A 21,387-nucleotide genomic window follows, 5' to 3' on the forward strand; every position below is an offset into this window, starting at 1 on the left:
AACGTATGTTCGTTTTATTTTCACATTTGTCAGCGTTCGTTTTGTGCCCACTAACATAAATTGGACGTGGAGGGAAACCTCGCAGGTGAATGTAAAATAGCCCGGTTTTCCCAAGATAATACCGCTGAAATTTTACGACACCATTAAGGGATTTATTGGTCTTGTCACATTCAGAAGGAATACTATTTCCGAAAGCAATATTTAAAATATCTCTTTCGGCCGAGGACAATCAAGGTATCGGCTTTCATGGTGAAACAAAAGCTAAAGAAAATGCTTTCTGCCGTGTTTATTTAAATGAGGATTTTTGCGCTCTCGGGGCTTAGTAACAGTGAACTCTGTTAATGACAGTCTGATTGAGAAAATTATCAATAGTAAATATAATACTTTGTATACTTTTGTTTGTGTTAGTTGTTTTGGTAGTCATATTGTAAGTTAATGTTCATTACATTAATGTTTCGTATAATCGTAGCCTGCTACGAGCTCGTAGGCCGTAGCGCTTTTCGTCATGCTCTAGTGCGCGATCTGAGCTCGGGGCCGGCGTCTGCCCACTGCCAATAACTGTTGTCCTGTACCCTAATGGGTGAAACAGGCGTTCAATTAAACGTGCCAATTCGGGCCGAGATAGCTCTGTTAAACGCCACGCATGAGGAACTCGCCTGAAATTGTCTCATTTTGTCGCAACACAATACAAACACGTATAATAGGCATCGCTAAACAGTAAACAACTTTTACGTTCAATGGCAAAGATTTACCCATTGTTCTACGTTGTGTGTATGTAGGTATCCAATATTATTCTTATACGAAGAACGATTCATACTTTAGTAAAAAATCTATATTTATGTGAGCATTAGCAACAAAACCATGATTATTTTAGGCTAACAAAAGGATTCTAACGCGGTTGTGACACCAAATTAGTTGTAGTTTGCCAAATAGAAAATATTACGCAAAACTCTGCGTAGGGGGCGCCACTAGCACAAACGACGTATATAAACAAACCGCCTTGATGCATCAATGTCATGTTTATTCGTAACATATAATCTGTCAAAACTTGTCAAAAATCTGTTTAATGCATAGTATATATAAGTTACTCTATTTATTTTAAAAGTTTGAGGCAGGCAACAAGACCGCGGCTGAACATTGCAGTATTACTTTCTATTGCCATAGTCGTGTTATAAAAAAACTGTAGTATTAAAATCGACTAATCATATAATCTCACAAAAATTATACAGACGAGCACCGCCGACATTTTCTCGGAGACTAATAATTAGCTAATGAAAATCGGGCCCGTCTCCACTCCACTTCATAAATATTTTCCTTATTGCCTGTTACCACGACCTGTCGATAAATTTATGGAAGGGCCAGCGTCACCTTAAATTTGATGGTTTCTTTCTTCGCCACTCGCTTCTTATATTTATTACCTGCCTATTCAAGTTTTTACATTTATGAAATAGTAGAGTTCCGGCCTTCATTTCCAAAGCTTTAACCATTTGACAATAGTTATTGACGCAGTGCCACGTTTTTATTTTACGTATAATGGACCCATGAGACATTAAATATTCAGACCTATGAACAAATTGGAGGTTCTGTTTGTCACCAGTCCCCTTAACCACATTCTATAAAATCTTGTACATAGTAAATTCATTATGTTTATCAACTGGAACTCGACGTTCCGATCTCACGGGGCAATAAATCACAAAATGAATAGCGATAACACAATTCACCTAACCTAATCTAAATTTATCAAACTTGTTAAAGTCGAAAGCACTTGTTGGTATTTCAAGTGTACTGTGGCTATTGACGTTAACTCGCGCAAGCAATTTCATTAGAGGAATTCAGTTGTGAAATCTGACCGAACTACTAAACCTTTATTACAGATATTGGTATAACATTATATTTGATTCTTTACGGGCTTAGTAAATAGAAAATATTCAGTAACTTTTATGAATTGTTTGTACTTATACAATTTTTTTTTCGTATATTTGACCTTTGATACCATACTTTTGACCCGTAATCTGATTCGTAGCACATTACTGGCACCTGCGCGTTAGCCGCAGCGATAGAAAAAGTCCTCTTGTCGTAATCTCGATCGGCAAACTCGCACCTTTGCAATATTCTTCTAATATATACCTTTTCCCAGATGCCGACACATTTCCTGAATGTCCGTAAGCTATTCTTGTAACGGTTATACCTTACCTTTATTATTTCTGACGCCTCTTGGCGACCACTTCTTTACCCGAGTGTTAATGCACGCGAAGCTAGTCGAGGAATGCTGGTTTTAAATCTAAATCAGTGTTCTAAAAGAGAATTTAAAATGTGAATAGAGGTGCGCGCCGGATGAACGCGAGGCACGACGCTGGCAGTTCTCGGTGCTAAATCTCGCAGAGTACATTAAACGTTTTCCGATATCGAAAGCACAAGCTCTCGCCGCGGCTGTGGTCCAGTTGAATAACAAAGAACTGCGTAGTATGGCTATTGAAGCACTAATGGACTGCGGGATTTATGAAGCTTTCTACAAGCTTTGTCGCACTGCTCCTATGTACTTACATATTTATAAGAATCCTTCGAATTTCGGGCGATGAATGAGGACTGCGAGAATGTGCCACCCGAGAGGCTTAATTCCGCATTATCAATCATCAAGCGTGCGATTACATTTCTGAACGTTTCATCGTAGAATATACATTACAATTCAAATAATACGACGCATAATTAAATTGTCTAATTGCCAGCAGCTATAATTTAGCGCATTCGTTTTGTTATTAGTTAATGTTGTGTGGATTCATTATGAAGCTGAGGAAAAAATACCTTGTCCAGGTCCAGATAACAGATAACTTTTGACAGCTGATATGTCAGATCCGTAACAATTTCAGAACAAAGAAGGAAAAAATACATACATAGTTAGATTTAGTGACTATAAGATTTGTAACATGAGTCATGACAGTGACAGAAAAAAAAACATTACATTTTGTCAAAATAAAAATCAAACTAACTGAAACTATAGAGCTAATAACAATCATAGTCGCATAAATAAAATTTAAATCAACTGTTTCACATAAATAAACTGTTACCTTTTATAATTAGGTGAATTACTTGTGAGTGAATAATTTCGTAGTATTTCAGCGGTAGGTACCTATGTATATACTTATTAAGTAAGTATGATTTCATGAAGTTATTTTATTTACATAAGTATATATAAGTTGCTTAGGCCCGCTGCCGTGCAAAACTTACGAAGACCGTGATAGTTTTTAGGTGACAAGTACCTCATAAAACAATGGAACTTGAATCCTGCGCTAATTGAAGATTTAAAATCCCCAGCAGGTTATGTTTACATATCACTTACATTAGTATTGGTAGGTACATAACTTGGGTAGACAAATCAGTATACTGAAGCTTTGTTATTCAAACAGGGAAATATTTCGCTGTGGTCATAAATAGGGGTAGCGTTCCGCGAGTTCTTCTAGTTCGTTGCGCGTGATGTATTGTATCGGAGCCAGATTCAGATGTACATTGGTGGATATCTGCCGATGTAACGATTTTTACTGTGATGTGGTGTCATCAATAAAGAACATTTGGGGGGCGAGACAAGCATGTATTCTGTTAGTGCTGCGCGGTTTTGTAGATATATATGTTACGGGTAATGTTAGATGGTTAATTAAACTTAAGTTTACCCTGGTTTTGGGTAATACTATATATAATACTATAAGCAGGTAAACTTAAGTTTGCTTAACCTTCTAGTTTTGCCCGTGACATTTAAGTCTAACTTAGTACCTACTATTATATTGTTATCTAAAACATTACCAGAGATATTTTTTGTGTTTTAAATAGTACAGTAATTTTTATGCAAGTAATTTCCCGTACGTAATTCTAAATCAGAATTTGAAGTCAAATTTTTAAAAACAAATTAAGACCATTTGCATTAGGTATATTTCAACAAATTGCGTATTATACTGCCGCCCTTAGCTACCTACTTAAATTGCATTAGATATGCTCAAACTGACAAGTTATTGCTCTTTAAAAACCTCTTGTTATAATGTTGTGATGACAACAACAATACTTCGTACAATGCGACCGTTGGTGAAATGGTGCTTATAGAGGTCCTATGGTGACCAATTTGATTATATCTAAGTAAGTTGAGAAGCCATGGCAGGATATATTTAGCTCTAGAGTGAGCTAGCGCGAGCCGCAAGTACGTTTTTAATGCAATTTAGATACGTCAATATTCGAGATTAGACATGGCTCGAATGGCAAATCCAGCAAGGAACGAAAGCACGACAGCTTAGAGTGCGCGAGAGCGCCGTGTGGAGGAACTATCTAGTTCACGAAACATGTACATATCTTGACTGCGATCGTACGGTGGAACCTCGGGATCTGTAACAACTACGTGTAATCGGAGATCACAATCACAGTGATTTAGCTGAGGCGATGTACTCGGTAAGCGTACTGAATAATAGAACATTGAGCTGCACCCCGACACGAATGAGCTCTGATGCCGCGGTATATGGGCCGTGAATAATCCTACCGTAATACCCGACTTAATGGGTTGGAATTTAACAATTAGTTGTTTTCTTTCTGCCTCGTCAATGATGAAGCTTTGTGTGGGCTGGATACTGTTGAGCTCCAAGTGTTTAATTTAGAATTTTAAATTTAATAAAAACCTTTTTATTTATTATTAGTTACCACGTAAATAAGTAAATCGAAGTTCAAAAATAACTTCGGGCAACCAATTTGTAGTTAAGTAGTTTATTTATTAATTTAGATACTTTTAAGTTATTTTTTTATAATTGTATATAGGTACCATTAACTATACGTTATCTGCTGAATAAAAATGATCCATAGTGAATTTACTAAATATGTAATTGCACACTGTTAGAAAGTTAAATAAAAAAAAACCCTTTTAATTTCATGGCACTGAAACCTACATGCCTCGTTTTAATTGGCGGTTGTATTAAAAACACACGCTGTGTTTTTGTATTTATTATTATTTATTAAGCTAGTGCGATACGTACTACTCGTATTGGCTTACTCGTGATAAAACACTTTAAACTCTTATTACTTTCTCACTCGTATTACTTTCTTAGGGACGATAGCTCTACAGCCAACGTGTTTGCCAATTAACTTATTAAGATGGAATCCCAAAAAGCCTTGAAATGCCAGGTTCAATTCGCGCCTTTTTAATACGTAATTAAATACCTGCCTCTACATCTTATTTTATTAGGCGTTTATTTCACGGATTATCTCGTATCTGAGGCCCCCTGTAATCAAATCTTCATATTCGCCGGAACCACTGTTGTTTATTTTGCTCTCGTTTTTCATGAGCCGCACTTACTTTTAGTGCTTACATTAATTCCGCTGATAATCCAGTCACCCTTTGTTCGTCAACAATAACGCGACTGCTTGGCATTTTAATCAAGGCTGACGAATTTTTAACGTCGGTCGGGCAGCAGGTACCGTGGCCCGCGAGCCGAGGCGATATCTGCCTCGCCATCAGCCCGTAGCGCCCTGCCTCGCCCGCCTCGCCTCGGTAGGGTCGCCCACTTTAGTTCCCAGCCTGCCGCGTTGTTCTTATCTTTGAGTAATTACCTTGTTGTTTTGTGTTTGTTATTTCCAGAGAAGCGAACCGCTTGCCCTTTTACATTTGTGTGTGGTAACCGTATAAACCGGCTGCCACTTCCCCATTTTACATATTCTTTTGTTCTAAATACATATTTCTACGAATAAAGTATCTCTGTGAGCTCCGAATGTTTCCGTTTTTCATTAGACATTCGTATTTGTCAACTCTCAGTTTTGTTTCTGATAGTAATGGAGAAAGTTGGCCTGCATCTACATTTTTAGTGGCGTGGTAAATGTCATAAAAAGTTTCTTCAGAGAAAAATGAGCATAGAGTATTTATCTGTGCGAAAATTTCATAGGATTTTGTTATCGCTACTAAATATTTTTGACTGCTTTGTTGTATATCTCGTTTTTACACGTTGAGAATGTATGTATACAATAACAATTCAAAATTAGTGTGATATTGCTATTATTTGTCTCACTCAAAGCAATGCAACTGCAAGAGTGTGCTATCCAAATGTAATCTGGAAAAAATTGCCATTTAGCGAATGGACCGCCTATTGCGTTAAATTGAATTTTATGTTTCTTTATTATTAATATTTTCATTATGGGTGTGTAATGTTTAATATAATTATAAAAAAACTATCATACATTTGTTATAACGCCATTTGATATATTATTGTATGTTATAATGTAATTTTTATTATACGTTTCCTTTATTATATAGTGATTTCATCTAAACTGTCATTGATATAATGCATAATGTAATATAATTTTCAAATAGTATATAGACATGTTTTATAATGACATTTGTTATATTATATTTTTGTATAACGTAATACTTCATACAATTTTATCAAGTATAAATACATTTATCGTATAATATTTTTTGTCATATTTCATTTACTGATAACGTAAAGTTTAACATACTTTTTATAACTACTACGCAGGCCTACTGCTTTTGCTAGCTATTTTATTCTAGGGAGGTCGCAGTTCTAACCTAACCTAACCTATTTTTTCACGGTTTTCGTTCTGCGGGGGCCGCAGTTCAAACCTAACCTAAACCACTTTTTTTATAGAATATTTTATTCTACGGAGGGTCAAAGTTCTAACCTAACCTAAACCTCCTTTTGTTAGGTAGTTATTCGTTTGTGCGGAGTCGCAGTTCCAACCTAACCTAACCCATTTATGTCATGCAACTATTATGCTACATAAATAATTATGTGATGTAACTTGTTATAACAAATAATATGCTTTAGAGTATGTAATAATTATGGCAATGTATATTAGACGAAGTGTAAATATACCTTATGACCATTATACCAATAATAACATTATGTATACAGTTAATTAGGTATTACGGTAGTATGCCATTTATTACGTTATACAAAATAACGATATATCAAACTATAATATTTGAAAAGTAATTATAACAAATGTAATGCACCCATTTTTTTCAGGTGTGCATTATAGAGTATTTAAGCTATATTAAAGTAAACGTTTGTATGAGTAAGGTCGATATATGGTAGGCTCGTTGCACTTATCGCTTTGAGTCAAAGTCAGTCCGACTCGCACTTGACCGGTTTTTTTTTTGTTTTGATATCGACCATGGACTGTGCGGAAAGAGAAGAGCCGTAGAAGTAGAATGTATGGGATCCCATACATTTCACGACTGTTCTCTTTCCGCACAGACTCTATATAGATAGAAAAACGTAGAAACGGGCTTAGGGGGTCGCGAAAAAAATTTAGTGGTCATAAAGAGCCGTGACACCATAAAGTTTGAAAAAACACTGGCTTTGACTGATTAACTATTTTGAATCGACGTCCAGCGTTACTGCATTTACTTATTTTAATTTAAGCATCACGTTGCAATAGAACTATCCGGATTATCTACTATAGGAAACGGTATCTGCACTATAGAATGCAATAATATTAATATGTATATGTATGATTAGAACTGCCACACGTTACGGATATAAATTAAAATTTCCTCAACACGAAGTGTTATGATGAGACCGTAAAGTGCCATAATTTTCATAGGGCTGTCGCCAGCGCGGTGCAGTGGCTGCAGCTTATATGCACCTGCGGATATTGCCTTCGGCGTAAATCAAATTTCTTATTTTGCCTCGGTACTCGTTACTGGCGCTGCCTCGTCCTTGTTTATAGCGAGCGCGCACAGCTGCGTTCACTCTTCATGCACGTGCAAACTGCCTTTAATTATGACGCTTTCCTTAGGCTGTAAACAGTCTACAATATATAGTAATCATACACATGCAACGATTTAAAATTATGACGCTTTTCTAAGGCTCTTATTTAAGAGTATATATGATACACGTGCAAACTGCCTTTAATTATGACGCTTTCCTTAGGCTCTAAACAGTCTACAATATATAGTAATCATACACATGCAACGATTTAAAATTATGACGCTTTTCTAAGGCTCTTATTTAAAAGTATATATGATACACGTGCAAACTGCCTTTAATTATGACGCTTTCCTTAGGCTCTAAACAGTCTACGATATATAGTAATCATACACATGCAACGATTTAAAATTATGACGCTTTTCTAAGGCTCTTATTTAAGAGTATATATGATACACGTGCAAACTGCCTTGAATGTAACATTTATTTATACTTCCTTTTAATATGTCTCAGTTTTATAGTAATAAACGCCTGAATACTACAACTAGAATATTGGGAACCGTTCGCAATTATTAGCAAACATTGTGTAGGCATAATAATATCTGCATGTTATCAAGATAGCGTTGCATGTTCCTGAATTACAAATTGTAATGGCCACCTATGAGCCAATACGATTAATATTTAATGGTGCCATTCTGCACCGAATTACTCCGTGTCTGCGGTCGGGCTTGCACTGAATTACCTACAGCGTGACGCGAATGGGTGTCATATGCTTTGTCATTTCGCTGATGCATGGCTAGAATGTCACATCTGTTGAGAATTGAACCATGTTTGTTTACAATTTACCTAATGTTTGTATTTTTTAAATGTGGCACAAAGAGGCATTAAACGATTAGTCAGTCTATGTACACTTGTAGTTTTCTCATACTATATGAGCTGTCAGAACAATGCTGATTTTCTGCTAGCACAGAAAATGCCTCAATACTGCTTTTCATAACATAAACAAAATCATAAAAACTAAATGAGATGTTGTTCGATGTCTCTTCATACTGAATATGTTTTGATATTTAATAGTGAAATGCAATATTTGAGGCGACTTCAAATCTAAAAACATGAGGTTGGTCTTCAGACTCATCGAAATGAAAACATGAAGTTAACGATTATCTACATTGATACATTTTACCGCTAATGATTAGTTATTTAACGCAGCAGACTTACAAACGAAGACAAAGCAGACTCACAAATTATAATATGGAAACGTTTCGAAGCTACCCTAACAACAATTTTATGCAGCTAATTATAAGGAGCCGTCATTAGTATTTTTTTTTGTGAACCTGTCAGATTTCTTCCTCTCCTTTGTGGTTATAAGTACCTATATATATTCATATATACATGCAAACAAAAATCACTCATCAGCCCCTAGCAAATGAATAGCGGAATGACAGAGCACAACGCTCGGTTCTCTTAATGCTCACCCACAAAGCGAAACGGCTTGGGCGGCACCGTAGGCAGCGCGAGCGGTACGCAGCAGCGGTGATTATGATAATGACGCGGTGGCCGCGCTTTTTGCGCTGCCGTCCTATATTACGGAACTCGACACCATTTCTGATTTCACCCACTCGCCCGCCAGCAGCCGCCTGCAGCCGAGCGAACGCCTTGCTCTGCTCGCCTTAACCACTCGGATACTTATAAAATATGCAAGTCGCCATAATCCACGCCCTAAACGTCTTCTCCGACGCCTTAATTATTCATTCGGGCGGTTTGATGTTTTAGAAAATTGTCGCGGTGGTGGGAACGGGCGATGGTTCATAATTCACAAGTAAATACTCATGTAGCAGCTGCCACCAGATTGATAGTATTGATGAGTTCGTTGTGTTCTCAACCACTTAGCTATATCAATAATGCATGAACATATTATTATCTGATGCGGCTGGTCAATCCACAAAGGAAACTTTTATGCGTTTTTACTAGATTAATATCGTAATGGTATGCGCGCGGCCGCTTCTGGCAACGCGAAGCCGAATGTGTGCAAGCGCAAAGCATTGGTAATTAGACTCAATTGGAAATTAATTTAGATTTAGATTAACAGTCTAACGAATTGCACTTGGGTTCTCGTTCACGACCATTTTCTATTTGTTTCAGGACTCTGAAGGGGATACCCCCTTACATGATGCTATATCGAAGAAACGGGACGACATGCTGACGCTGCTGTTGGAGCATGGAGCTGACATGACCCTCACCAACAACAACGGTTTCAACGCGCTTCATCATGCAGCACTTCGAGGCAATCCAAGGTAAGTTGTTGCTCAATTTTATAAAGAACACTAACTTATTTTACTACATTCTCCCGCGCATAAGTACTTATCATTACTTCAAAGTAACGGTGCTGATCAACAAGTAAAGGTGCTAAACCAAAACCTTATAAAACGTAAGTGTGCCAAATTTTATGTAGTCGAGTGACTGAGATTTTTCCCACGCTCATCACTTTATCTGCCATATATTATCTCAAAACACACACAAAAACTGATATGATAGGAGTAGGTATGTGACTTTGAACTGCTATGAAATTCTCGTTCAGCGTCCTTAATCGGCAAAGTTATGTATTACAGGGGCCGTACTTATCGACGGGTAGCTTTATAACTTGGACTTTATCTGAAATAAACATAACATCGCTTGTTGTCCGGCGCTGTCCCCGAGAGAACGGGTAGTTATGAGCGAGCCTGCCGCACAATAAAGTGCTTAACGGGTCTAATACCGAGCTCGGAGAGTGTGGTCTGCGCCTTATGTGATGTCTTTATTGCTGTGCAGCATATGCGTAAAGTCAGCGAGGACTAAATTAGTCACATGAGCTTTAAACGTTATTTTACTACTGAAAAGGGTTGTGTGCTCGCGTTCTGCTAAAGTGCCTTTCTTGGTTATGACATTTAATTTTAAAATATGTCCAACAAACAATGTTAAATATACATACCTACTTTCTGGGTCAAATGTTGAGAGATAAGTTTTTGGCACATTTGTACTATCACCACGCACTACATAAGTACTACATTTGTATGCACAACTGTCACAGTCAAGATGCGTACTTATTGTAGATTAGTTGTAGCTACAACTTCATCGGCGTAGAACTCGTTAATTGCATTTCTGTTAGAATTTCTGCCTCTCCTTTCACAACGGGTCTTTTAATTAGACAAAGTGCATAATTTCCCACTAAGTATATTTCGAACCTTTACGTTTTTTTGCCGGGATTTATAAAATAAAATGAAATAAAAGTAGAAGAAAAAAATTATCACGCGAAAAATGTTTGGCCTTTGTATGGAGGGTTGGCCGATTACGACGACCTGCCCCATAGAAAAAAAAATGCGTCAAAAATTTTTTCTTCTACTTTTTCCTAATCAGAACACGATACCCAATATGCCTTTAAACGGATCCCCACTATTTTTGTTACACCTTGTATTTTATGCTACGACTCTCTTACCTTATCGCTAAAATTCCAAATAGGTTCAACGCTTTAAGTATGAAAATTAATAATCAGACAGACAGAAAACATTCTAGAATTTCTAATTTTAGTATGGAAGTGCGGATTAGTTTGGAATGTTATGATTGCCTGATGAAACTAAACACCTTTTATACTCTCACCGCTAGCCAGGGGTGGTAATAGAATCGAAACCCGTGCCCGAGCCAATTGCTTTTACTTCTAAAATTTGAATAATGAATTTTCTGAATAATGCCAAGTGCAAGTAGTTCTTACATATGGAATAGGTATTGATGTTTAATTAAAAATATACGAAAGATATTATTTCAAATGACTTTTAATTCTGTACTAAAGTCCGAACAAATAACGGAACGAAAATTTTTGAACAATGTAACAAATTAAATATGCCGTCTTTCGCATTTCGCATTTCAAAGGTGAGCGCACGAGATAATTTAAATTACTTACATTCTCTGAGTAGTATAATCATTTGATGATGATATCCTGTTATCCCTCATCAGGGACATAGGGCTCTCAGAAGGGATTTCCATTCTTCGTGGTCCAGCGCGGCCTCCTCCAGCTCCGCCCAGCCGAGGCCAACTGATGCCGCCTCTTTTTCCACTATGCACCTCCAGGTGGTACGTGGGCGACCTAGCCCTCTTTTTCCGGGAATTTTCCAGGTCTTGCTTGGATAGGTGGTTGTTTGGCCTTCGTAAAACATGTCCTATCCAGCGCCATTTCCGCAGAAGTATATCCTTAGCTAAAGGGTTTTGTCCAGTCAGTTCCCATAATTTAATATTGGAGATGGTTGTACAATCATTTAATAAATATTTATATATTTATTTTGTATTTTGAAAGTAACTTCTGCGCAAACGATGTTTTCTAGAAAGAGATGCCTATTAAAAGTTAGTTCCTAAGATAGCTACTTTTAGAGGTGTTTCAAAAACGCAAGAATAATGAATCTCCGCTGGAGAATCGTGCGTGAAGCGGTTTATTTGTGGAGGTGTGGAGGCGAGGCGGAGGCGCCGGAGCCGCTCGAGCGGCATTATAACTTTTAAATTCCCAACTTGATTTGATATTTATTTGTCTCGCTCATACTTACATATTGGTGCGATCTGGACTGCAAGTAACATCCAATTTAGATAAGATTTTCAAAGTAAAGGAGGCGCGTCTCGGCCTCGCACCGGCCGCCCGCATTTATTCAAGTCACGCGACGCGTCCCAGGGAAATAATACGAAATGTGGCTACGTGACCGGTTCATTATGCGGCGGCAGAGCGGACCCTCGCGGCACAGATCAGTTACTTACGAGATGGACTATATAAGACGACGGGCGGTCACCACACACTGACATTCATCGTATCACTTTACTTAAAGAGCGAAACTTGTCATTTCGATGGTGTCGACGTTTACGATCTGTATTTACAAATCAACCAAAACCGTGTACTAAGAGGCTGATTCTGATTTATAGTTTTGAAATTTTATAATACGACTTTGGCTATCACTCTCGCTGATTTGTGCGCGCTAAATTAAATGACACTCACGTCATTAGGCATCAGGTAAGTAGTCAGTTCAAGGTTTGCCTGTATGATGCCGGCGAGTCTTCGTAAACTTTCCATAATACGGAGTCTACAGGAGGTAAATCTATGGGTCGCGGTCACCTCCGTCGCCGTCGGCTACTTTTTCATGTGTCGGCCCGAGCCGCATATTACAAACAGCCGAACGTGCGTCGGCACGCGGACCCCCCTCCCCGTCCTGGATTCCTTTTTAAATCACTATTAGCTCATGCTCTTGGACCCCGCCCGGATTTACTCGACCACTGGGAAACTACTTAGAAATATCTTTGCACCAAGTGGTGAGGGATGGATTTTTTATGAGCAAATGTTTTTTATGGGAAGTTTACCTGTAAGTGTCATTATTTTGAGTCCATCTGAGTGTCAATTTGACGCAGCAAACATTAAGTAAGTATTAAAATTCGGTCTTACATTTTGATACTTTAGAGCAGGGGTCTCCAAACTTTTTTAGCTGAGGGCCATATTGCGCCTTAGAGACTTTCGAGCGGGCCACCGTCGGTTTTTGCGCCGGGGGAGGTTGTCTGGTTGCTGCTGTTAGGAACAGTTCCACTCTCAATGAATGCTGAACCTCTGGAGCCTGGCTCCCGCGGGCCGGACAGTGGGCACTCGCTTTGGGTGTCGGCGGGCCGGATTGGAACGCGTTGCGGGCCGGATTTGGCCCGCGGACCGGGATTTGGAGAACCCTGCTTTAGAGATAAAGAAAATCGGTTAAGTATGTATTTTCTTCAGTCAAATTACGCCTAAGTAAGAATTTATATTAGATACCCAACAAATGGAAACAAAATTTACGAAAACGTCGTTTAAATTCTTAGATTGTTGTTTAACAGCAATCGAATTTAAGATTGCCGTAAAACGTTCCAGATTTTATCGCGGAATGAGAAGTCGCTCGCGACTTTTCCCATTCGACAAAAACGTTCGTCTCCCCCTTGAGATGTAAAATCGTTTTATTTTATTACTTCCGTAGTATATCGTTATATCAGGAGCGCCCATCCTCTTCGGTTCGAAAGTTCTTATAGTAAAAAAAGTCGAAGGAATTTAATCCGACGACTATGGAATCTTCCTATTACATGAAGTTCCTTATGACGGAGTTTATGACGCAGTTAATTTTTACTGGAATATTTTTTCAGAAAAGTAGTGAACTATTGCGGTGAACTAGGCAGTTCACATTGGGTGGGCGGTTAATGAAATCAAATAAAGGATAAGGCGCAGGCGACAGCATCCGAGGGAGCGAGAGCCTCGCGGCGGAGCGCGTTGCGTCATTACGTCTGATTAGAAACAGTTATCTCGTGCGGTTATCGTTACAGCTCCCCTAACGAGCCCTTGTAAAACTTCTATGGCAATTTCGCGATACATTACCGGAATACGATAAGCTTCCGGTTAAGTATCCTCGTAAATTAGCTTCGTATCTAACCATACGAATGCGCTCCATTGATTACGTAAACTTTTACTGCTTGATTTGCTCGTGCCATTGCTGGTAGGGGAGGGAGTTACTAATTTGGCTAATCTTCAGTTAAAATCCTTTGCGTCCGAATAATTTTGTACGGCGAATGATAACGACATAGAAAATGAATTATCAATTGAGTGAATTGCAAAAAAATGTACGTAATTAAGCGCAGTTAAGAAGCTGTGATTAGTCTTAACTTAATTGATTCATTTGTGTTAACAAAATTAACTATGTAAATTGTACTGTATTGTATTTATTGTACTTAATTCATACACAAATAAGTCTATATCATACGCTGACACACTTTCATGCATCTAACTTAAATAGAAATGGCTTAACTGTGGTTACACAATGGAATCAATTAACTTAGACTAATTACAGGTGCTTAACTATGTAATTTTTTTTTGCAATTCACTCAATTGGTTCTGATGCGTTACAATTGGATTGTTTGTGATTGCAAGAGGGCAATTAAAAGTTACATTGTGATATCAAAATTATGCCAGTACTTAAGGCGAATGGACTGACATCATTTAGATATCATTTGATGTCATAAGTTTGAATTGGCCAGCAAGATAAAAAAAACAACGGGGTGCACTCCGGGAGTGCCGGCAGAAGTGAAAACTCAACGACATTGTAACTCAAAATATTAATAACAGCGCCATCTAGTGCAAAATATCTGCAGCACTATGTATGCTTACTTAACTTGACTTACTACAGTTATAATTATTAATACCAGTTTGAGGGAAACTCACAAGATGGCATTTAAATCAAAAACAATTACATTGTCCGTCACACATGACGTCAGCGCGTTACGCGTTACGCTCTCTCGAGTTTATAATTTTTCCCCACCTCAAAAAGTGCTCAGCGCCGCTAAAGAAGTTTTCACTTGAACAATCATTACTGTTATTTGCGTCGAATTTCTTAGATAAGAGTGTATTTATGTAGGTATGTATATACGGCAAACAATAGACGACATAGTTGCAAGTTTTCGTACAACGTAGACCGTCTACGACGTAGCAATACCCCATATTACCCGCGTACCATCTGCGTGAACTCATTTTATCCTTCTCGCATCTAAAGTAGGCGGCTGTTGTAAAAAATCTCATAGTCTAATCTAATCTCGGGTTAGGTTTTAAAACTTTGGTTTTCTTTCTCATATCGTTATTATTTCTGACCTTTTTTTTTATTTTAGCGAACCAAAACTGGAGACCAATTTTAGTTTATATTTTGACTCACTTTGATATAATCGTAGCGATGTCAGTTTGTTATCATTTGCGCGTGCATTCGCTCGTACGTTTTCGTACATGTATACCAAAGCACTAACGTGACGCACAGGCATGACATCAAAATATAAGTTTAAATTGGCCACCTGGACAAGATAGCTAATATAAGTAGGTACAGTAGCTGAATTGTCTATTCAATGTTGCATCTAAATTTCTTAGCGGCTCCTAATCTTAATCTTAAAAGCATTAGAATTTAGAAAATTCCAATTCCATTAATATGTTAGTCGAATACAATTGACCGGTTTCAGGTTGGTTTTTGTAAACATCCAAAAATTGCTACTTAGTGGATAAACGCACTGATTAATTCGCAGATACTTGTTTGCCTAGCGCGATGCTTTGTATTTAGCTGTGATTAATTAGTTGCGGGATCCTGCGATGATCGGCAGCCTGCGCAGCTGCGCCCGCCGCGGCGCGCGGTCCTCAGATAAGACGGGCATCCGCGATCGGCATTAATCGTGAGCTTAAATATTTTAACGCGTCGTAACATTGATTTATTCGGAGCGTAATCTCGACTCGCGGCTTGTTTGTTCTCCGGCTCGAGACGTATAGGTGAGATTAGGCAGCGGCGTCGCACCCCCGAGCCCCGCCGTCTCTCCCGGACATTACTCTTTTCCTTACCGACATCATCAGTTACAGTTATTAATTGTCTGCGTTTTGTTTCCTTTGAGCCGACATCGCAATCTCTTTTCATCCGTCTGACAACATCATAGCCTGCGATACAAAACGAAGTCACTGAGGCCACATTATCTGCTCGGTTTATTCAACGAATATCTATGTATGTAGAGAACGAACGGAGCAATCAGAGAAGATTTATATGGTCATTGTGCAGCGTTAATTGCAGCGAATAGAGCGAAGTACGATGGTATCGCACCGTCCGGACGACAAATGTTATTTCCCGCACTGGCTGTTACGGGTCTGGTGCTAAATACTCGTCGGTAAACCTACTTACCACCATAGATTAATTCCCGTTGAAATACCATGTCGGGTATAGGTGTACGTTTCACAAAGGTTTCTTTATCCTAATTAATATCTCACACGCTGTATCATAAAGAAACGTTTGTAATTAAATGTTCCGATAATCCCGGCGAACATAGTACGGGTATGGTACTAAAATTGATAAATTTCCGTTACGTTGCTGTGGGCTATGTTCCGCGAATAATGAATGGTCTGCTATAAAAAGGTTTTGTTGTATGTAAAGTAAAGCAGATAGCTGGTACCCGACGACCGATAACTTTTAAGCAGATTTGAAACAGGATTGACATTGAAAACCTATTGGCATAGATATCGAGGATGTCGGGGTAGTGGCTGGAGCAAAGTACATTTCTGTATGGCAGATTTATGTGAACGGACGGGCAGAGAGAGGGGGCAGTGGTCAGGAGCCCGGGGAGGGGTCCGGGAGGGTCTGTTATTGTGCGACGTTTGATTTACGCACGTAACGCTATCACCCTTTTGTTAGGCCGGATACCGACTGCTGTGCCAGTTCCGCTGGCCCGAATGCACTGTCTCTTTACTGTTGTGTTGCCTGTGCGACTTCGTGCATGCGTTCAGCTTGTTCGTTTTGTTATTTTTGTTTCGCTAGTAAACTCGTTTGTTATTATTGCACGTTCGAATTTGTCCGTAAAGGAAAATATACACAGAGTTCGTCCATTCCGCATGAGCGACCTTATTTTATATTGACTTTGGCAATCTGGGCCACTACGGTTCCCCTTTTTTCGACCCTTTCTAAAACAATCTGTCGGTGCTTTGACTCTTATCAGCCTCGTTTAACCTTTTGAACGCCACCGACGGCAATTGACGTCAACGCAAAATCGTGACAACGACGCCAAAGACGGCATTTGACGTCGATCGTTTTTTGATGAAAATCTACTGAAAAACACCCCACTTTTAGGTTGGCATTATTTTTTCATGTCTGCAACGCATACTGTCATATTTCGGTCACATCATGCGAAGAGAGGGTAGCAATCTGGAAAAATTGGTCATTGTTGGCAATACCGAAGGCAAGAGAACACGAGGCCGTTCGCCAACACGTTGGTCTGACCAAATAAAGGAAGCCACCGCCTCTTCCAAGCTACATCAAGTAGTGAGGGCTACTTTGGACCGCAACCGATGGAGACAGATTGTTTATTTGAGGGGTTCCAGTGACCACGATCCTCAGTAATGAGGGACCGACCAGAGAGATTTATTCACAAAACTAAATTTTACCCCCGTGGTGTCAGTGGCGCGGCAAATGGATGCGCCGTTTGGCGTTCAAATGGTTAAAAAAAAGTTACCCTTTTGTAACGGTTCGGGTAGCCCTATAGTGGTATAAAATAAAAATAAAGAAATTTGTATTAACAAGTATATTACAACTCCGACAAGAAATTTAAGGTAATATTATAATTGTAGCTAGCTCAGTCGTAACTTAAATAAATAGGTATTAAATTTAGAGCACAGGGGGTGAGTCTGTGTTTCAATATGCTGGAAGACCTTGGTAAACTAGGGGTAAAATATTTAATTATTGGGCGCCTTAATAAAATTTAAAAAATAACAGTCTGACCTCCATTTAGATAAGGAATGAGAAATGAGCCCTGCAGCCTCGTGGTGGTGAGCTCAACCACCCCGGTGCCACAGCCGCCGCCTCCAACTATCCATACGGGTTACAGCCGTCAAGGGAAGTACCAGCTCAGCGTGACCTGGAGCACACCCTGCGCTCATGCCGACGCCCTTGACCGAATAGGGAACTGAAGGGGTAAACCGGAGACTTAAGGACCTCTTCTCGAAAGACCTCTTCTTAAAAGACCTCATCATGAAAGCCCTGGAAATAATTTAAATAACAATAAGTATGAGTGGCTTTCCGATCCTCGACGAGAGTTAAATTCGCAAGGACGGTTGAGCAACTTACCCAATGCAGAAAAGAAGCCGGCTTGTAAATCCGTGTCTTCATGTCGATGCATGGGGCCTTCAGAGGTTATGGTACGAAGAACATAATATTCTCCCTGAAAATAAGTAATAAAACAATAAGCACTGAACACGTCTCGAACAATTTGATACGTAGATCAAGAAAAATACTTACGGTTAAGCGGTTTAAGCCGCGATTTAAAAACAATGTGGCTCACTGGCCTTTAAAGAAAACGAATCGACCTACACCATCTCATCCGAATTGAAAATGACAGCTAACAGATCAAACCGAAGATACTTCCACTCTGCGTTGCGTTTCGTTGCGCGCACGATGTAGATACAGTTTACAAAACTCGTTTCAATAAAAAAAGATACTTAATAATAATTTCCAAAAAGGAAAGAAGAATTAAAACAAGTATTACCAACGCTCAACGCTAGATGGCCTTTATATTAGAAACGAAATATATTAATACCGATGAGGCTAAAAAAAAATATTGTTACACTTTCGATCATAGTGGATTACCGCAGTTTTTGAAAAAAAATATTATTTGACCAAAATAATGTCATCTTTTTCCGTTCGGGGCTGTGTCAGGCTCCCAAGCCTCATTGCGACTATTGCTGATCAATTGTGATTTCGCTCGTTAGTAAACCAGATGCAGCACGAAATGAACAACTGCCGTTCTTACTGAATTGAGGTCCAAAAAAAACTAGTTAAGTTGTTTGGCTTTGTTTAGTATGAATCTAATGTTTGAATTGCGTTTAAATAATAAGTTTTTAATTTACATAGCTGATCATCCAAACAATGCTCAGACACCATGGACGTATCTAAACCACATTAATTTTAGTTAACTACACTCGCTTACAGACTACTGCACAATTGCACATACACTACAAAACTATCGAAATTATTGATACAAAACAAGTAACCAATTTCGGTAGAAAATGCTTGCCAGGATTTAAACAACTTGTTGGTAGACTTACAATGGAATTTCAGACGAGTACTGACTGATTCTTGCTTGTTGAAATTGAAGTAACCATAACCAGTTGAAATGTTCAACCAATGCAACCAATTACTTCCATATCACGTAGAGTTTTACCACTGCAAATGGTGCATGATTGATGAACAACTTTGTCGAATAGATACTTATTGATAAATTTTAAAATATGTATTTGATATCAATATGTGTACATCCTTCTCGCACTATAAATTAAGTGTGAGCGAGATGCAGTCATATTAATATTAAATCGGTATCTCATTTTTAATCTATCCTAGAACCTACGATATTCACAATGTATGTAAATGTATCCCAAAGCTTTTACATTTTTTAATTCTAAGCACGTTTTGTTACATGCCTCTTTTGTGTAATTATTTAAATTAGCGTAGAAAATAGTTTTTAAGTACTACTATATAAAAATGACATTCACAGTTTACGCACTGGCTCACCCTCGACAATGACCTTCAGGGGCTGTCCCTCCGTCTCGGAGGGTAGACACACGCGCAGTGTTGACAAGCGGTGATTACAATTTGTCAAACATACAATTGTAAATCGAAGTGTTGAAATATTGGTTTATTCTTATTCATTTCGTATTTGAACGATGTAAAACCATCGGTATTTAATTATGACATGTATTAGTACCGTTTTTTGTGCTATTTTATTTTGTTAATACATTCACCGCTAAGATACGGTTGTAGCGCAACGTCGTCGTACCCGATAACATGGGTTTCCTGGTATGTAGCGGAAATGCTTCGTAGATACAAAAGGACATCGTGTTTCGATTAGCGCTGAACTTCTACACACAATTTTCTGGATTCGTTTACCATTTTCATTAATTACCATTTTTTTAGGTTTTCACACCAATGCGCATCCTTGTCGTCAAAGAAGGTTTTTTCGTTAAGAAACTTGAATCAGTCCGATACTATATGTTCGTCAGTATTTTATAAAATCACCCTACTTTTGGTACCTGCAGATATATTCTAAATATGTATATAATTTCAACTATCACGTAGCACAAATATCCCGCTTTTTAAATCATTTGTGGATATTGTATATGACTTTTATTTCCATAGCAGTGAGCTTTTTCGGAAACGTTGTACATTGTTTTGATTGGGAACCGCTTGTTGATTGCATGACGCTGTCTCACACAAGCGGGGCGTGTGCGGAGGCGGGCACAGACGCGGGCGCGAGCGAGCAAGCGGAGGCGGGCGCGGGTGGCGCGGATGCTCGTTACCCGCAATTAGCGGCTCTGCACTCGCGGATAATCCGCATCGTGCGCGCCGCGCCGCCCGCCCACACACCGCACACGATTGCACTACAGATTCAGCGAATAAATTCATTTGTACGCAAATTGTATCGGCGCTTGCAATTAAAACTTTGTTGGCGCTCGAGCTAAGATAAATAACACTAATACATTCTGCTTATTGCGGGGAAGTTGCCGGATACAGAGGATATATTAATGTTGTTCCTAATTTGTTTGGGCATAATTGTTGCCTTTTCAACATTAACATAATCCCTTTAGCCCATATCAAACATTTATTATTCGTCCCGACCCTGTATGAGGTACATAAAGTGTGAATATGCGAATTTATATGTATTTTATTTATTCTCATTATTTCCAGAACGCATCGTTAAAACGGTCATTTAACTTGGGATTCACTTTGTTCATTAACTTGAGCTCTGCTCCTTAGGTGTTATTTACTAGACTGTAGATAAAGCTTAACACCTCTTTAACTCAAAGTGATTGTCTTTGTATTTATTATCTTAACTTTAGGTTTCACAGACGAGAACTGGAATTTTCTTGTTTTAGTGCATAATCGTGGTTATCATTGATATTAGAATATAAACAAAATGGTTGTGGCAGCACGTAGCGAGCGTTGTGCTTTATGCTTTCATGTATTCTTTTTTCGTTTACCGGAAAGTTTAATAATAGGTACTCTGAAATCACGAAACGATGAAGTTTTTTAAAGCTTTTCTAGAAGTCTTCTTAAAGTTAGAATATTTCAGTAGTTGGCCTGAGAATGCGGGTGTGGGTGTACAGTGTACATAGCACGTAAAT

The 21,387-nt window shown here is 38.7% G+C and overlaps 1 protein-coding gene across 2 annotated transcripts in view; it reads left to right on the forward strand.

The window, feature by feature from the left end:
• The window catches only part of LOC134790656 (E3 ubiquitin-protein ligase MIB1), a 274,710-nt gene that overhangs the window by 66,002 nt on the left and 187,321 nt on the right, over nt 1-21,387 (forward strand). For both annotated transcript variants that reach the window (XM_063761528.1, XM_063761529.1), the window contains exon 11: nt 9,834-9,985. In XM_063761528.1, coding sequence (XP_063617598.1) covers nt 9,834-9,985 — 152 coding nt within the window. The remainder of the gene's footprint in view (nt 1-9,833; nt 9,986-21,387) is intronic.

Source organism: Cydia splendana, chromosome 5 (genome assembly GCF_910591565.1).
Source record: "Cydia splendana chromosome 5, ilCydSple1.2, whole genome shotgun sequence".
Classification (NCBI taxonomy): domain Eukaryota; kingdom Metazoa; phylum Arthropoda; class Insecta; order Lepidoptera; family Tortricidae; genus Cydia; species Cydia splendana.